The following is a 16,883-nucleotide window of genomic DNA, read 5'->3' as shown; positions in this document are numbered from 1 at the left end:
AGTACCAAAAATGGCAGACAGCGCAAACAGTAAAAACACGTAAAAAAATGCTTGCATTGACATCGAATTTCTCAGGGAGGTTCCTGTAAACAAAGTAAATTAATGGCTTTGAAAACAAAATTTGGTAAATTTCAGTCTGTGTGGGAATTGAACCGAGGCCTCCGGGGTGCGAGACGAGCCCACTTCCTCGACGCAATGGCGGCACCACGGTTCTGGATGACTAAAGGTGTGCCTAGTGCGCGTGTCATTGGGTACATGATGGCACAGCCAATGTGGATGCTTCTGCTATAAATAGCAGTTTCAGTTCTAAAGAAACAACACCTTTGGTAAACATATATTCTGATGAAAGTTTACCTTTTATTTTCAATGATGCACAATTAATTTTATTCTTGATGCAATTAGGCGCAATATTTCACATCACATATGCAATCGCAGTTTCTGACTTAACCTACCAAACAACATTGAAACCTAGTCAGTGACACAAAATACAGCATCATACAGTATTCTTTTCACTTGTAAAAATGAGTCGGTAAAGTTCATTTATGGACCACTAAACATTCGAAATGTCAGGAAAATAAAGTGTCATGCTCAAAGGGACATAATTACAATGATCACAGTGTTACATTACACAATATCAAAAAAAGCCATCCTTACCATTAGAGGCTTGGTAAAAAATGAAATACTGGGAGCAATGTTGCCTTGAAGTTCCGGTACCAGCTCACCGTCAAATTATGAATATTGACGGCATCTGTTAAGCCCTACTTAGTTTTTTCATTTATAAAGAAGCCAATGACTGAACTTCAATTTTGAGAACTTTTACCAAGCCCATGACAGCCCAGGCAACAGAAGATACTTTTGAAATTCGTGACGTCACATTGATTGATGCATCGGCGCCGAGGTTAGAGCGTGAAATTAAAAAATTTCTCTTGTCATAACTCGCCTATTACCGAGAAATTAATAAATATAGAGCTTTTAGATAATACTTTATCAGTCTAAACTGACTTAGTGCTTTTTAGTGTCTCTTTAAATACTGGTTTATAAGCATTTGCACAACGTGTAATCATGCAAGCATATTAAAAACTAAAACATTCATTGCGATCTACATCTATAGTGCTCCACATCCTGTACATCATAACTACAAATTATTTTTCTTTCGTACGTTGCTGCAGAACTTCAGAAAACTTTGCTGCACAACATCACGCCATCATACATTATTCCATTTCTATAGACGGCAACTGCATTTTCACTTGTCTGCTCTCAAAACAAACTTGCCTAACACATCAATGCGTCTTTGTTTATGTTTTCATTTCATGTTCAATAAGAATGTTTGCACATGTTTGACATTTCACTCTATTCTTGTTCGTATTGATCTTGTCATACAGTTATGTAAATCTTATTTGTTCAACCATCAAAAGGGTTAGTGGCCTCGCATGTATATAAGAAAAGGTATTGTATCCTGCAGAAGTTGAGTGATTGATGAAATTTAAGATCCCAAAGCAGCACAGGAGCTACGAGAGACCGTAGTTGAGGGCTCTGGATTAATTTTGACAACCTGGGTCTCTTTAAGTGCTTGCATTCTGCCCCATCAAAACGCTGCTGCAATGTCTGGAATTACAATCAGATGAGCCAGAGCAAGTTATAGCTCAGGTTGACCTCTCTGCCTTTCTGTAAATAAATTTTTTTCTCTCTCTCTACAATCAGATGTGCAACCAGCAGCAGGGTGTCACAGCCACTAAGCCACCACACTGGTATCCTAAAGAAATGTTGGTTATTTTTCTAAACAGCATAACATGTTATGCGCCTTTTCTTTCAGCTCATTTTAGCAGTGGGCAAATGATGCATTCGAAACTAACGAATGAAAGAGTGGCCAGTGAACTAATGCCATCATAAATAATATGGAGTGAATACCTGAAAACATGCTAACTGGCCAGCTATATGGGTCCCAAGCTATGCAAGTTAGGACAAAGAACATACTGGAAAGAAAAAAGTATGCATAGAGTGAAGTATGCAGCAAATACAAAAACTGCATAGAACTGGTGACAGCCTTAGTGCTGTACATACATCATATTCAAATAATTTGCATCACTTTCTTCCAAGTACTGGTCAAATTCATTGGTGGCTATTTTGAAAGGCACAATGAGCTTGCATTGTTGCATCCGCACCCCTTTGCTCCTAGCTGCATGCCATTCTTGGCTCACAACCAGCGCTTTGCGACATTTCCCACTCTAGTTCGCTCCAAACATTTGCTCACAGACTGCTTCCTCGTCTCCATTTACAAACAATCACACACCTAATGCTCTCATGAAATTTAGTACCCTCAAAGTATTTTCATGCTACGATTGGGAACCGCAATTTACCAAGTTAACAAGTAAATGTTGTTTACTGTAATAAAAAAAAAAATTATCAGCTTGAAAAAGTACGAACAGCTAGCCTTTTCTTTGTTGTTGTTCTGATGCTTTATTCACACTTCTGCAAAACAACAAGACTTACCACATTCTGCCAGTGTGTTCAGACACAAGTAAATGTAAATTAAACAAGACAAACACAAAGGCCTTTGACTGTGCACATTTGAGGATAAAGCTTGACAAAGGCGCCTCACGCTTGATGTTGTAACCAAAGTTTTGCAGTGACATAACACTGGGTGCACATACTTGAATAATCATTGTGGTGCATAGTGTCTGGTACAAGAAACATTCTAATACTGCTGTGCCCAAAGATAGGGCTGCCTATGATCACGATATCAAGTAGTAAAGACACACGTCACAAGAAACATCACTTTGCGTTAGGCAAAGCACACTTTCAAAGTGCTTCACGAGTCAATTGCCAAGCAAAGCATTTGATATTAATTGTACCAGAAAGATGATAATATTCATACAAGCAAAACAATAATCAACTACATTCTATTTGGCCACAAACAGGTGAACTGTATGAGGCAGCAAGACTGCTAGAACTAACATGATTACTGTATGGCAAGTGCAAAGGAACAGCACTAACTGTGTGCTCTTTAAAGCACAATCAAAAAAGCGAGAAATGCTGGCAGTCAGAAGATTCAGCAATGTCACACGCAGAGAAGATGGCTGTGGAACTGCTTCCGAGTAGCAGACTGACTCACAATGACTTTAAACAATTTACTAAAATGCTTTACGCCTATGAGCTACTTCAGCATGTGAGCACTTACAAGGCTACTGAACTTATTGATTGGAAAATGGCACTAAATGCAGCTGCGGTGTTCACGCAACCATAATGCCACATTGATAACGATAATAGTGCAAGTACAAATGGTTTTAATTCTACAACAGACGTAGAATTCATGAGCCATCAGTCAGTGCAATCCATCAGTAAAGTTTCCAATTAATAAAAAGCCTAAAAACATTTTTTGGAATTCTGTAGCGACACACTTGCTTCACTGCTTCATTATCTAGAACTATGCTACAGAAAAGTATCTACATGTTTACAAGCTTCAATTGAGCACACTACTTCAGAATCCCCTCTATCTCTATGAAAGGGGGTTCTCTCTCCAAAATCTATTTCAAAACATGTGCACCCACAATATCTATTAAAAATCCCTCTATCAGACACCTAGTCACTCAGACATCAATATTGCTTATATTGTATATGCTTATTTTTGTAAAAGCAGACAAATTATAAGGTAGAAAACATTGACAAGAATTGCGAACTGGATACATTTAATTTATATCGGTTAAAAAGTCAAACTTTCCATAATACAATTTAAATTCAGAATGTCTCAAGGGGGGGGGGGGGAAGCAAATAAATGTGCACCAAAGAATCTATCAATGTGAATTGCAAAAAAAAAAAGAAACCTGCCTCAAGTCAGAATACCCTTACTTTTCTAAGCAAATTTGCAAAGATGCTTGAACGAGGCCAAAAGTTAGATAATTGAGGGCACATTGCTGACAGATTTGTGTGCATGCAGCCAAAGGTAGCAGCTTGCCTTGCAGAGGCCTACTAAGGCAGCACTTTGCAGGCATATCACCCGGGTCACCAATTTGAGAGAAATGTTAGTTTTCAGAAAAGAGTAATTTTGTTCTGCTGGAGATCTACTTGCTTTCCTTTTGCTAAAGATATATCTTCCTGAAGAATGGATAAGTTCCAATCAATATCAAGTGATGACACCCATAACGCCTATGCCTGAACACTTTCACCATTCTAGTTTCCCATTTATGAGTAATAATAAGTACATCAAAGACTTGGAATTACTCAAGCTGGTTGTCAATAAGAATACAGAAAATAGTAAATGAAGATTTCACTGTGGATGTCTGATTGCCTGGAAACTGTAGTATGGATAAGGAATTAGCACAGAAAACGTGTTCTTAAGAACACAAGTCTGTAAAGTATGTGCCGTTATCATTACAGCAATAAACATATGATAAATATGTGAGGAAAAAAAAAAAACAAAAGAAAATTTTTGCTTTCCCATGGTGGCAATTGTACCCATAATATGCTAACACCCGGGAAAGGTCAGAGAGTGCAGTGATGTATATATGGTAGGCTGTCCCCTGCGAAGCACTGTATGTTGACATCTAGTTTACGAGACAAGACACGATGCCTATTTTTCTACTAACCTTGAATAAAAATGAATATGTCGTGCAATACTACAAAAGAAACCAGGCATTGGTTACTGTTCCAATACTAGCTCATAAATATTCCTGTACACTGTACGTAGCTTCTGGAAACAGTACTTGTTTACACCACAAGACAAAAGGTGCCTATAGCACTTTATTAATCTCTAACAATTTTCGTAGTGTCATATCCTTTTCTAACTTTCTCAACAAATCTGCTAAAAGCACCAAGAAAGAATCATTTCCATGGTACAATAAGTAAAAATTTAGGTGAAAACAAGGAGGTTTTAATCTAACAAAATATTCTCACACGCACAAGACCTTAGCATACAAATTTGACAGCAAGTCAAAAATAAAATGACAATAAAAGGCAGAGGACAGTGGAGGCACACAATATAGTACTATGAAAGAAGAAGCCAACAAAAGTGTCATTAACAAATACTACTAACAAAAAAGAAAACGTAGAAAAGGGGTGGGAGGGGAAGCACCCAGTAAGCAACATGAAACACTCAGTTGCAGCAGTTGCAGCACTATAGTTGAATTCATGAACGACATTTTGCAAAGTTCAGTCAGGGCTCAACAACTTGCTTGCAAAAGATGAGCACAACAGTTGGAAGCGTCCATCCATTCGACATTTCTGCTGTATTCCATACTGGAGTATGCGTTTGTAAGAATGCTTTTGAGGTGGGGTTAAAGAACTGTGGATACATTAAATGGAGAAGAAATTTCGTGGAAATAGGGAGAGAGTCATTTAAGGTCTAAGTATGACCACGGCCTTGAGATCTGCCCCATTAAGGACAGAATCACTCCTTCATCATGAGGTTGTTGGTCTTGGACGTAGAATCAGCCTCCCACCCTAAGGAAAGAGATATCAATTGTCATATAATGCAAATAGCCCTTCAATAACACCCTGCAACAGTTTCTGGCAACATTGTTACAAATAATAGGCAGCCACAACCTGCCAGTGTGGTTATTATAACATTATTAATAGTAGTGCCCTCCTGTTCCCCATTGTACGAATTTCAGATTTTAGAATGAATGCAGCATGAAAGAGTGCATGAATCACCTTTAAAAAAAAATTCAGTTATGGGGTTTTACGTTCCGAAACCACGATCTGAATATGAGGCACGCTGCAGTGGGGGACTCCGGAAATTTGGACCACCGAGGTTCTTTAACGTGCACCTAAATCTAAGCACCACGGGTGTTTTTTTTTGCATTTTGCCCCCATTGAAATGCAATCACCTTTTTATACTTCTTAGTTACATGAGAAAGCAAAACAAGCTTTAATAATAATGTTGAAGATATTTACTCTTACCTTACAACAAAACACAGCCATCAAAACAGCAAAGGAATTGTGGAGGGCCATATAAAGCGATTTAAAATTTCCAGGAAAATTTAACACTACACAGCAATAGGGAGACTCCACGACAGATCGAACATGCACGACCGCTTGATATTTTTTTGTCTATTTTTTTTATATGTCATACAGGAATATTCAAACAGCACAGAACTGAAAATACAATTGCCAGAAAGCAAGCCAAAAAAGATATTTGAAGGTGGCTGCGCGAGCATCCTCCTATTGCTTGCCACAATATTTTCTGATTTCATGGCCGAATTAAGTACAAACTAAAAATGTTGTGTTGAAAACTTCTCTGCTCATTTTAATATGCTTCACAGTGAATTAGTTCCATGTGTCTTTCTATGCTGTCCACAAAAAAACAAGAAACGTAAGAAAATTCCAAACATGGCCCAAATCAGAATAGGTTTACAACTTTGATGCGACTTGGCGCATTTTCCATTTCATGCAGAAACTTGAAAAAATAAGCATCAAATGTAGAACATTCTTTTTGCAACATTTATGCAAAACGTTACTTTCCTACATGAAACATGAAAGAATAAAAAAAGTAGCTGAATAAACAAGTTTGCTAAAAAAACTCATTTTCAAGTAATACTAACAATAAAAACTCCAGTTCCAATTTTGCAAAAATTTTGGATGGGAGGCTGCTTATGTTGGGCAAAACATGGGTGCGATAATGTTTCATTTGCTTTATTCACAAAATAAAATGGGCCAAATGTTATGCATGCTAGCGTTAGTGCTGCAATGACTTGTTCTGGTTTGTTAACATTTACTTTCTTAAAAAAAAAAAAAAGAGAAGGCAACGGTTGTCACAAATGAAGGAAGGTATACCTGGGTTTTTAATTGTGGAAAGAACAGAGAATGTGTCTTCTGCTTTGTTTTCTGGGACGCAAGAGAGAACAAACTCAACACTACTTGTGGTGCTCGAACAAATTTATTGCATGTCCTTAGCAATTAATATTTAAAAGGGTTTAATCACCGTTAGCTGGCTAGCGGCAGTTCTCACAACAGACAGCGCATGTCTGCTTGACTGATCACGGGCACACATCCCCACATGACATAACTGAATTCCAGGCTTACACGGCACTGACTTCCACTCCACTGACTTCTGCTGACGATGATACTCGATGGCTGCAGCAGCTGCATGAAGCAGGGCCACTTTCTTGAGGAGGTCGCCGCTAAGTTTGGAGAACATCTCACGTGCCAATTGAATGAAAGCGGCGCTTCCAGACTCAAGGTTGTGCATGGAAGCTTGGTGCTTAAGCAGTCCACTCACACCATCACAGGCATTCTTCCAATGCCCGGTAGTGGAAAATATCCACCTCGCAGATGAATACTTGGAGTGTATGCATTTGGTACCTATTTTTAATATGGCTCGCTGCATCCTCACTGACGCATGTTACATGACAATAGGCAAGTGCTAGGGCATAGCATGCGTACGCTGCCTCAGGATGCATGTCGTCACAACAGCAAAGCTGTGTGTTCCGTGTCGTGGTGACACAGGTGAAAAATTTAGCTTTCTTGTGCCAATGGTACTATTGTATTTCATTTGAAAGAAGGACAGTCCAGCTTCCCACAAAATCAAAATGCAGAACAATTCTTACGTGCTGTTCGCACTTCTTTAACTCATGAATAGCCGTGGCTTAAGTGCGGCGTATGTATTCGTGAAGAATCCATTTCGTCAACTATTTGCCAAGCTCTTTCACAAAAAGGGTTGGAAATGACGTCTTCTTGATCAATGCACCGTTTTCCCAAACAGCAAATGTGACCTCGTCCTCGTCGAGCATTCCCAGACTGGCCAGAATGAGGGCAGCACTCCATGGGCAGCACTCGCACTCACCTAACATACAATCTGAGGTTGGGGAGTCACAATGGCACAATGCTTGCATGCCTTTCGATGAGATTTCCAAGCTGGTTACTTTCTCAAGTGCGGAAACACAAAGGTTGGCATTGGCGCAATAACCACAAATGCAAACCTCTTGTTGTGGTACGAGCAGCACCCATTTTGGACGCAGGCTATAAAACACTGACAGGGCAATGGCACTTTTGGGGTGAGCTGCTTTGAACGTCTAGAACATCGCGCAGATAGAACGTTTCATAAACCAGTTTGAGATGCAATCTCTCTGGCCATTCGTGATGACTGACACAATGGCCTTTTTGTTTGGGCAGAGCCCGAACAACAAAAAAAGGCACAGTGCGAGGCCCAGTTTTTAAGAAGGCACAGTGTGAGTTGTACGTGGTGGTGCCAAAGAAGGTTCCAGTATCCACTGAATGTGGGGAATGGGGTGCAGGCAGTAAAGTAGCATCTGCATGTTGGCACACCTGCTGATTATGGAAGTGCTCTATTGCTTATGGATTAGCTTGCCTTGGTGCCACTTACAGGCGATTTACTGTGTGCTCCAGGTGGGTTTTGGCAAAGTCAGCCACAACATGCACTAGCGATGTCTTGCATGCTGTTGACAAGCAAATACAGGAGGCATAAGTGCAATGCCCACAGAGGTTGTAGGCTGCTAACTAAGTACACATTAGCACTTTAAAGGGCGGCAGACCCCAACCCCCGCACCCGCTAGATATAAATAAAATCCGACAATAAAATTTGGTTGAAAACAAGCTGCCAGAAAGAAGTTCTGAAGCAGCAAGGAAATTAGAACTAGATCTGCATACAATGCAAACCCATAGACATCCAGCAAAGGTACTCAAGCCAGCACGCTCAACATGGGCCACTTTAGCCCATTATATTTTGTGAATAAGGTAAATGAGGAAACATTATCACACCCACATATCGCCCTACATAAGCGGACTTCCATCCTAAATTTCCAAGCTTTTAAGCTTATCAAACCACTCAACATGCAACAGGAGGATCTATTAAATTTGAAAAAAAAAATTTATTCTAACGTGGAAGAAAAAAACCCACCAGAGTTGCCTTTTAAAGGGCCCCACTAAGTCTGGCCATTTTCAGCTGACGAGTGCCGTGCATACAATGCATGCTAACGATTGTGTCTGCTAAGTATTACATTGCTAAGTGCCGCAGAAAGAGCTGAAATTTCAAACTGAACGTCGTTTGCCCTTCTCCTTGTGGGCGACACACTCCAAGATGGAGGGACGACGTATACGGGCTAGTCCGTCTACATACATGTATCTTTGCTGTGACGTCGCTCTTAGTGACTCGCGACTTCGAGATTTATTCAAGGCAACATCTGTTATTAGTGTAATATGTTGCTTGAATATTTATCTGTTGCATCGATAGACGAATTAAGGTTTAGAGAAATAATAAAGCACACAAACCGATCGTCTGCGTGTTTTTGTTTTACTTCACACCGCAGCAAGAGAGATGTACTTTTGTTTCGTCTGCTTGTTCCCACGTCGTGCATTTGCACGCACTGACACTGAAACTATGCCATTTTCTACTACGTTCCAGCACGCGATCATGGTCTGTGATCTGCTCGTGTCTGCCTCAGTGTTTGTGTAGACTGACTTACACTGCTAGTCAGGTCTTCTCAAGCACAGCGCGCACAATTGTGTGCTGTGTGAAATGAGACGAACACAACAGCTCGTGTGCGACACCGTCAGCCGAAAAGTGCCGCACAGCAATAAAGCGAGGAGAAAAAAAAAAAGAAAGTGGGGCTTGTGACTTATGCGTCACGTGATCCTCGAGGTCCGGTATGGGAGAACGCAGGAAAGGAATTTCGATTATGGAGGCTAGACAGGCCAAGTGGAGAGAGTGTCTCTCTTGGCAGTGGCGCTCGCCTTCTGAAATCATGGGCTTGTGGCACTGAAACATTTCTATCTCGGCTATTAATGAACCAACTTGAAAAATTCTTGCGACTGAGCGCTCCTTAGAGGACACAACAACTTCTAGCGTATAACCAAAATTTGCTATGGGGCCTGGTGAGGTGCTCTTTAAAGAATAAAAGGAAACAGCAGTAAGAACTATTTAGCAGCTTCTCAATTTCCTTACTGTACATTAAAATAAAACAGCCTACAATTAAAATCAAATGCTAGAACAGGGAATATGATAAAAAAATGATGCCAAACATACACACTTACAATGTAACCACAAATATCATTTTCACCATGCCCCCCAAAAACACATACACGCACAAGAATGAACATAAGAGAACCCTGATCCCTGACTGGCATCACAAACAACATAATATTTTGCATAAATGTTGCAAAGAGAATGTTCTCTGTTTGACGCTTCTTTCAAGTTTCTGTGTGAAATAGAAAACACGCGAAGATGCATAAAGTTACAAAACTTTTCTAATTAGGGTCACGTTTGAAATTTTTTTACATTTTTTTTTCATTTATGGACAGCCTAAAAAGATGCATGAAACAAGTTTACTGTGAAGCGTATTAAAATGAGCAGAAATGTTTTTCAACACAATGTTTTTAGTTTGCATTTAATTTGGCCATGAAATCCAAAAATATCATGGTAAGCAATAGGAGGACGTTTGCACTGCCACATTCACATATTTTTCTGGCTTGCTGGGAATGCTTTTTGGCAATTATAGTTTCAGTTCCGTGCAGTCTGAATATTCCTACATTACACACACACACACACACACACACACACACACACACACACACACACACACACACACACACACACACACACACACACACACACACACACACACACACACACACACGCACGTACGCACGCACACACACACACACACACACACATGAAAACAGACAAAACAAATATATCAAGCGGACATACATGTGTGATCTCTCATGGAATCGCCCAAGAGTAATATATTATTTCTTCACTTCAGTTGCAATAATTCAATACAAGATTTAAGAACAGTTTGCATAAAAGAGAAAATAGGTTCATGTTACAATTCAACCATTAATAAAAGGGCAACTGTGGCAATTTTTCAGGGCCAAGGAATCAAAACAAAATTTCTAATATGTTTTCTTTTTGACACTCTGACTGTTTACACCAACAGTACGACAAAGTTATTTAGTTTATCCGAAAATGAATTTGAAGGATTATCATATCATGTGCCGAACTTGCACTATTAATGTACGATATTGTACTAGCCATCCTGTGCTTGCTGACTGTCAGCACCCAATTTGTGAGCAGATGATAGTGACCAAGGAGTGGGTGCCTGTCAAGCAGTACCAGTGAGCGCACCTCTGTTTGGAGTAATCAAACAATAAATCCCGACATACACCCTGTAGATATAACATTGGCTCATAGGTATCTGTAAAGCGCAATAGCAATACATCTTAATGACATCTTAAGACATCTTAATGTAATAGCACATGATAATGAACAGCTTCTTTGATTTTCTTTAACTTCTTATATTTGGGCTTGAAGGAAGCTTTCAGGCTTGCAAAACCAAACTACAGTAGGTACTTCAAGGAGAACACTGTGCTGATGCTCACTGCAATCACGAAGGGTAGGTGCCCATGTCATCGCACAAAGAGGCTCTTCAAGCTACCCAGTTGAATTTCGGTTTCAAAATCGTGTTTTTTACAGTGAAGCTTTCCTTGCAAAACAAGAGGCAAGCTGTGGAGAAGTTGGCTACAGAGATGGGAAGAACTCAGCACCAAAGGCAGCCGAATGTGGAGAAAGAAGTTAGTGAATAAAATGGGACAAGAGCGTGAACGAGGAGCACTGAGCCACACAGAAGTACGGAAGGAGAAGTGAAGTGACAACATTTCCGTAAACATCATAGAAGCTTTTAATCTTATCAAACCACTCTGCATGCGACAGGAGGATCTATTCAATTTGAAAAACCATTTATACTAACATCGAAAACAAGATATTGCCAGAGCAGCCCTTTAATGAATAAAAGGAAACAGCAGTAAGAACTATTTAGCAGCTTTTAATTTTCCTTACTGCACATTAAAACAGCCTACAAGTAAAATCACATACTAGAACAGGGAATACGATCAACAAATGATGCCAAACATAAATACTTACAATGTAAGCACAACTATCCCTTTCACCATGTCACCAAAAACACACACACACAAGAACAAACATAATAGAACCCTGATCCCTCACTGGCATCACAAACACTTCTTGCTGATGAAAATAAAAATAGGGCCCACATGAGTTGGTCTGACAGAACAGCTGCATTTGCAAATGCTCATTTGAAAGTAGAGTCAATAGTGACTGACAAGAATGACAGCCAAGATGGTTCACATGTACTTACATCATCACAGGACATGTTGAAGTCAGACAGAACATTTCGCACTCTTGAAACAATGCTGGAAGTTTTGTATATGAGTCAAGGGGGTTGAAGATGTAAAAAAAAAGAAAAAAGAAGAAGCACATTTGGAGACTGAAAATTGCTCATGGTGCAAATAACAAAACATATGTAATGATCCAAAGATGTTGGCATCTCCATCTCCACTAAACATCACCACCTTCAGTAGAGTGAGCACCCCTTTCAAGATAATAAATCACTAATTTACTGCAACAGTATGAAATTCTAGGTTTCCAATGCATCATCAGTACTATGTACATAACTACTGATAAAGAACCACGCTTAGAACTTTCTCACAGAACATTTGCCCATCAGCAGAGCATGATTGTGCCATCTGGTCTTGGCCAAATGAAATATGCCAGCACAAAATCTTTGTGACCACTTACGTGCGTGAAACTATAGAAATTCGGAAAGCAAAAAAAGGATACATGGATGGAGTGACCACCCTTTTATGAATGCCCATTAGAAACAGGATGACCAAGATGATACTGCTGATGGTGAAGAACATGTGGTTCATCAATGACTGCACAAATGTGGCCTGTAAAAGAACAATAGCTATGAGAACAGAAGTTCCTCGTCAGCCATCTAAAGCAAAGGGGGCATGCACTAAAGAGTAGAACTTTGTGCCCTAGTTTTCCACCTCGTGCATGTGAATAATTGGGCACAAGTTGACAAATGCATTGTTTGCAGTGTCTAGAAATTAGCTTACAACAAACTGTAAACCACAACAGTTCAATACCAATCATAAAACGAAAGTAAAAAAAAAAAGCATCTGAAATACTTTGGTGGTCATAGTTTCAAAATTATGAACCAGCATGATTACATACAAAATTATTGGATGTGGTGTCATGTGTGAACCGAGTACTTCAACTACATCAGGGCCAAGGCATGCGGCCGCCCTGCTATTTGCCTCCTATTCACTGCACTTTAGGCTGCTCATTATTTTATCTGAGCAGACTAAAGTGCATGGTTTCAGAAAAGGGCTCTTATGGATTATATTTATTAATATCAAGTGGCATGATTTCAAGACCGAAAGCAACATAAACAACCTTGGCCCAGCTGGGGCTCCTTAATATGCACCTAAATCTAAGTAAACAATTTTTTGTATTTTGCCCCTATCAGCATGCAGTCACCATGGGCAAGAATCAACGCCATAACATTGTGCAGACCAATAGAATAGCACTGCTACTCGGCCACTATAGTTTAGAATATCATTGAACTGCATAGATAATAAATTGCTGGTGGATTCAACACAAAGGTTAACAGTGAAGTTTCACATGTGTTGTGATGAGAGCAGACTTGTACATGTTACAGAAGAAAGTAACCAATTACAATTACTTCATTGAAAAATGTAATTGATTACAGCCACCATTACTGCCTCATGAATGTAACTGACCAATTACTAAAGAGTGATTAACTACTTTTACGTATCTCCCAACATTTTTTAACACTGCACAAATACAGCAAACAGAATGAGCTTGTCTGGCCCTTTCAGTGCTTCCTCTGCAGCCTTTCACACATTGTTTATTATTAATAAAAATTGCTTTTAAACGTATTTGTTGGTTATTTTCTCTCCTTACTTGTGAGGAAATCAGCAGCGACATTAAAAGTTTGCTCTATGTGTGCGCTGAACAGTAAGTTAGTTGATGTAATGTAAAAACACTGGATGGGGAAATAAGGGAACAAAAAGCGAAATCTTGACTCTTTGAACATGAGCATTCTGGCTCTAATAACGCTTGTACTGTATAGAAATGCGAAACCATCACGAGATGGAAAATACAGTGCTGACAATACAGGCTGCGTAGCCTGCCTTTAAGATGAGGAAATAAATAAAGAGTGCAAGATTTGCCTGTCTGAACAAGCATATTCACTAAGCTTCTGCGTGGCACAACTGGTGGTACTCTACTGTAATTCCCAGCAAATTCACATGCTTAAAGCTGTAGTGCCTCTTGCAGTTTCTGTCGTCAATAAAGTAACTGGTCACATACAATCGGTGACTGAAAAAAGTAACTGAATTGCAATGTGCATTATTGAGTGAAAAAATGTAACTGACCAAAACTATCAAACAATGTAATTCATCACGAGTAATCAATGACATGTTATTTGTAATGTACAGGTCTGGATGACAGTGTTAAGTGGTGTGAGCTGCTATTTTGTAGTGATGCCTTTATTGACACTTCGCCTGGGTTGGAGCGTCGCTCTGAGCACTCAACACGAAAAGCACCGAAAAGGCATTAACATCGAAAAAAACATCGCTACAAAATCTCAGTCTTGGTTTGGCCAAAGCTTGTTTATGCAGCCACAGTGATGGCATTGCAAATAGTTCTGACTCAAGCGGCTTTCACATACTTGTCCACAGGACAAGTAACTTGTGAACACTACATTAGCCACTCATCACCAGAACTTGACATTACTAGAACTTTGCATTATGCAGTACTGTATGCCTTTTACAAGCAAGCTGCACAAATGGTTCGCATGGCTTCATTTTTTTTCTACTGGTACTGCGTCAGCTCAAGAAGCCAGATGTCCCTTTACTAAACAGATTTTGCAGCTACTAACATCACTAGGAAGTTTGGAGTGTGTGTGTACAGCACTCCAACAATTCAACAAACTCATAGGAGCGTTGACCGGCACATCGGTCAGTGCCATTTCACAACAGTGCATCTGTGAAGCAGTGAGCGTAGTAGCATGCATGCAGATCATCTTAGTGCTGGTCGATGCTCCTGTGAGATTATTAATCTCTTGGAGAGTGGTACATAAGGAACACCGTTATATACAAGCTGACAAGCTAGTCAGCTTATAAACCGCATGTCTTGGTGGCATTAGCAACACATATGTGCTCAATTCCAAATGCCGCTGATACATCACATGGAAACCCCCTACTGAGAAGTGAACTCTTAGGCTTATTCTAGTGGTAGAAGATATGCAGCACAGGCTCTAGGCGGCTAAAATTTCTTAAGAATGTTGGCGTTCAATTTTGCTTGTCCCATTGCGTTCTGCCAGATTTAGCAAAACTACTTCTTAAACTGACTATGTGACATAAAACACGTGCTGGATAAACTAGGGGCGTGAGTGCGGGTGTTCAGTCAGCCAGATAAAACGGGACACCTCAGCGAATCATCTTGTGAACGCCACGAGCGAAATGAGTGACAGCATGACCGCACGAACTTGAGAGCGGGACATTACAATGCTAGTGAGTGCCGCTGTAGGTTCTACATTAACCGAAATAATGCACAGCTAAGCACACTATACATACAGAACACCGACAGGTATAACGTGAAGTGACCGCTTATCTGTCAAGAATATTCGTTTTTAAGTTTAGGAGGATCCACCTCCCTCTCAGCAGGTCGCGCGAATGCAGATAATATACACAAATGTTATCAACCGAACGTAAAGATATTACCTTACTAAACATATTAATCTGCGAAAACCGAATCCGATATACGCAGTCCGCAAAACATTTCGCACTCAAAATTAAGCGTCTGCTGAATAAATACCTGTGACGTGACCGGGTCCATCAACCACTGCCAAGCACCTATCGCCGTGCAGATCGAGCTTATGAAGAGAATAACTGGAGGAGAGAAAGTGGCAAAAATTGGAACAGTGGCAAGTATTATTCAGGACGACAGGTACAAATAAATACGTTTTGAATGTCAAACGGTTGCCAAAGTGAAGCGGTAAGAAATTACTTCTCCAACGCTTCGTCTGAGGGTTCAGGTAACCGATCACCTCCGTTAGTCGCCGTTCGAAGGCTTTGAGATCTGGGTAGAAACGAAGAAATAACACTATGACAATAGATCACATCCTCAGACGTACGGGAGCGTTGCGCACGTGTTTATGAGCGAAGAAATACAAGTGCTCTCACCCTCACAAGCTGTTTGTTCAAGTGACATTTTGAGCGTTTGAGCGAGCAGCGCACGACCTCAGCAAAAGTGGCAGCCTTTTCACAAGAAAGCTACGGGAGAATGAACACACATGTCCACGCCCTCAAACTATACGTCCTCCAGCAAGGCCACCGAAGTGACCATAGAATGTTTAGTTTGTTCAGTACGCGTACAACTGTCTGCGCTCACGCGGGGTACTGTGGTACAGATGTACAGTGAACCCCTAGAACTCCTACATTTTCCAGAGGCTGCTCCTAAACGACTCGCTTCGGTTCTTGCTTTGGCTCACTTTGGCCTTTAAAGCTCATAGTTAATTCTGTTTCGGTTTCGATTCGGTGTTGTCGCGCGTACCCGTATGGCGCCTTCTCGGGTAGTACCCGGCATGGAGGAAGGAAAATAACTTAATTGGTCCCGGCACCTGGTTGCACAAGTCGTTGTTTTGGTGTACAAATCCCAAAACATATTGGGTACGATCGTGCCCAGACGCAAATGTAAGGCCTAAAATTTTGTGCAAAGAACGAATCCTGCTTTTGCAGTTGGCTCGCATGTAAAACCGCCACACATGCGCAGTGCTTCGGAAGAGTGTTAGGAAGTTGCAAATCACTTTATATATTTATAAAGAAACAGAATGCCTGTGGACCATTAGCAGACCAAGTTACTGCTCACAAGCGCTCCTACATTTGTTAATGGGAAGAATTCTTAGCCTCATGCCAGTAATGTTGTGGTAGGTAGGTATACGTTCTTGTCCCGTCTTCTGTTAGGTCTGCTAAAGAGAAGAAAAAAGAAATAGAGAGAGAGAGAGAGAGAGAGAGAGAGAGAGAAAGAGAGCGTCCTGAGG

General features: G+C 40.4%; 1 protein-coding gene across 2 annotated transcripts; it reads right to left on the bottom strand.

Annotated features, from left to right (window-relative positions):
• Positions 1 to 337: 337 nt before the first annotated feature.
• Cnep1r2 (CTD nuclear envelope phosphatase 1 regulatory subunit 2) lies at positions 338 to 16,319 on the bottom strand. Of its 2 annotated transcripts, none has more exons than XM_070527698.1 (6): positions 16,027 to 16,317; positions 15,851 to 15,922; positions 15,659 to 15,732; positions 12,590 to 12,699; positions 12,108 to 12,162; positions 338 to 5,436 (listed from the first exon to the last, which is right to left on the bottom strand). In XM_070527698.1, exons 1-6 carry the CDS (start codon positions 16,052 to 16,054, stop codon positions 5,395 to 5,397), a joined length of 381 nt encoding a protein of 126 aa, XP_070383799.1. In that variant the 5' UTR covers positions 16,055 to 16,317; the 3' UTR covers positions 338 to 5,394. The 2 variants fall into 2 exon arrangements, with proteins under 2 accessions (XP_070383799.1, XP_070383801.1); XM_070527700.1 differs by lacking the exon at positions 338 to 5,436 and adding an exon at positions 6,853 to 8,390 and having other exon boundaries at positions 16,027 to 16,319.
• Between the last annotated feature and the right edge of the window lie 564 nt (positions 16,320 to 16,883).

The sequence above is a fragment of the Dermacentor albipictus genome, chromosome 1, assembly GCF_038994185.2.
Source record: "Dermacentor albipictus isolate Rhodes 1998 colony chromosome 1, USDA_Dalb.pri_finalv2, whole genome shotgun sequence".
NCBI classification, from domain to species: Eukaryota; Metazoa; Arthropoda; class Arachnida; order Ixodida; family Ixodidae; genus Dermacentor; species Dermacentor albipictus.
This window is presented reverse-complemented; position numbering and strand designations above follow the sequence as displayed.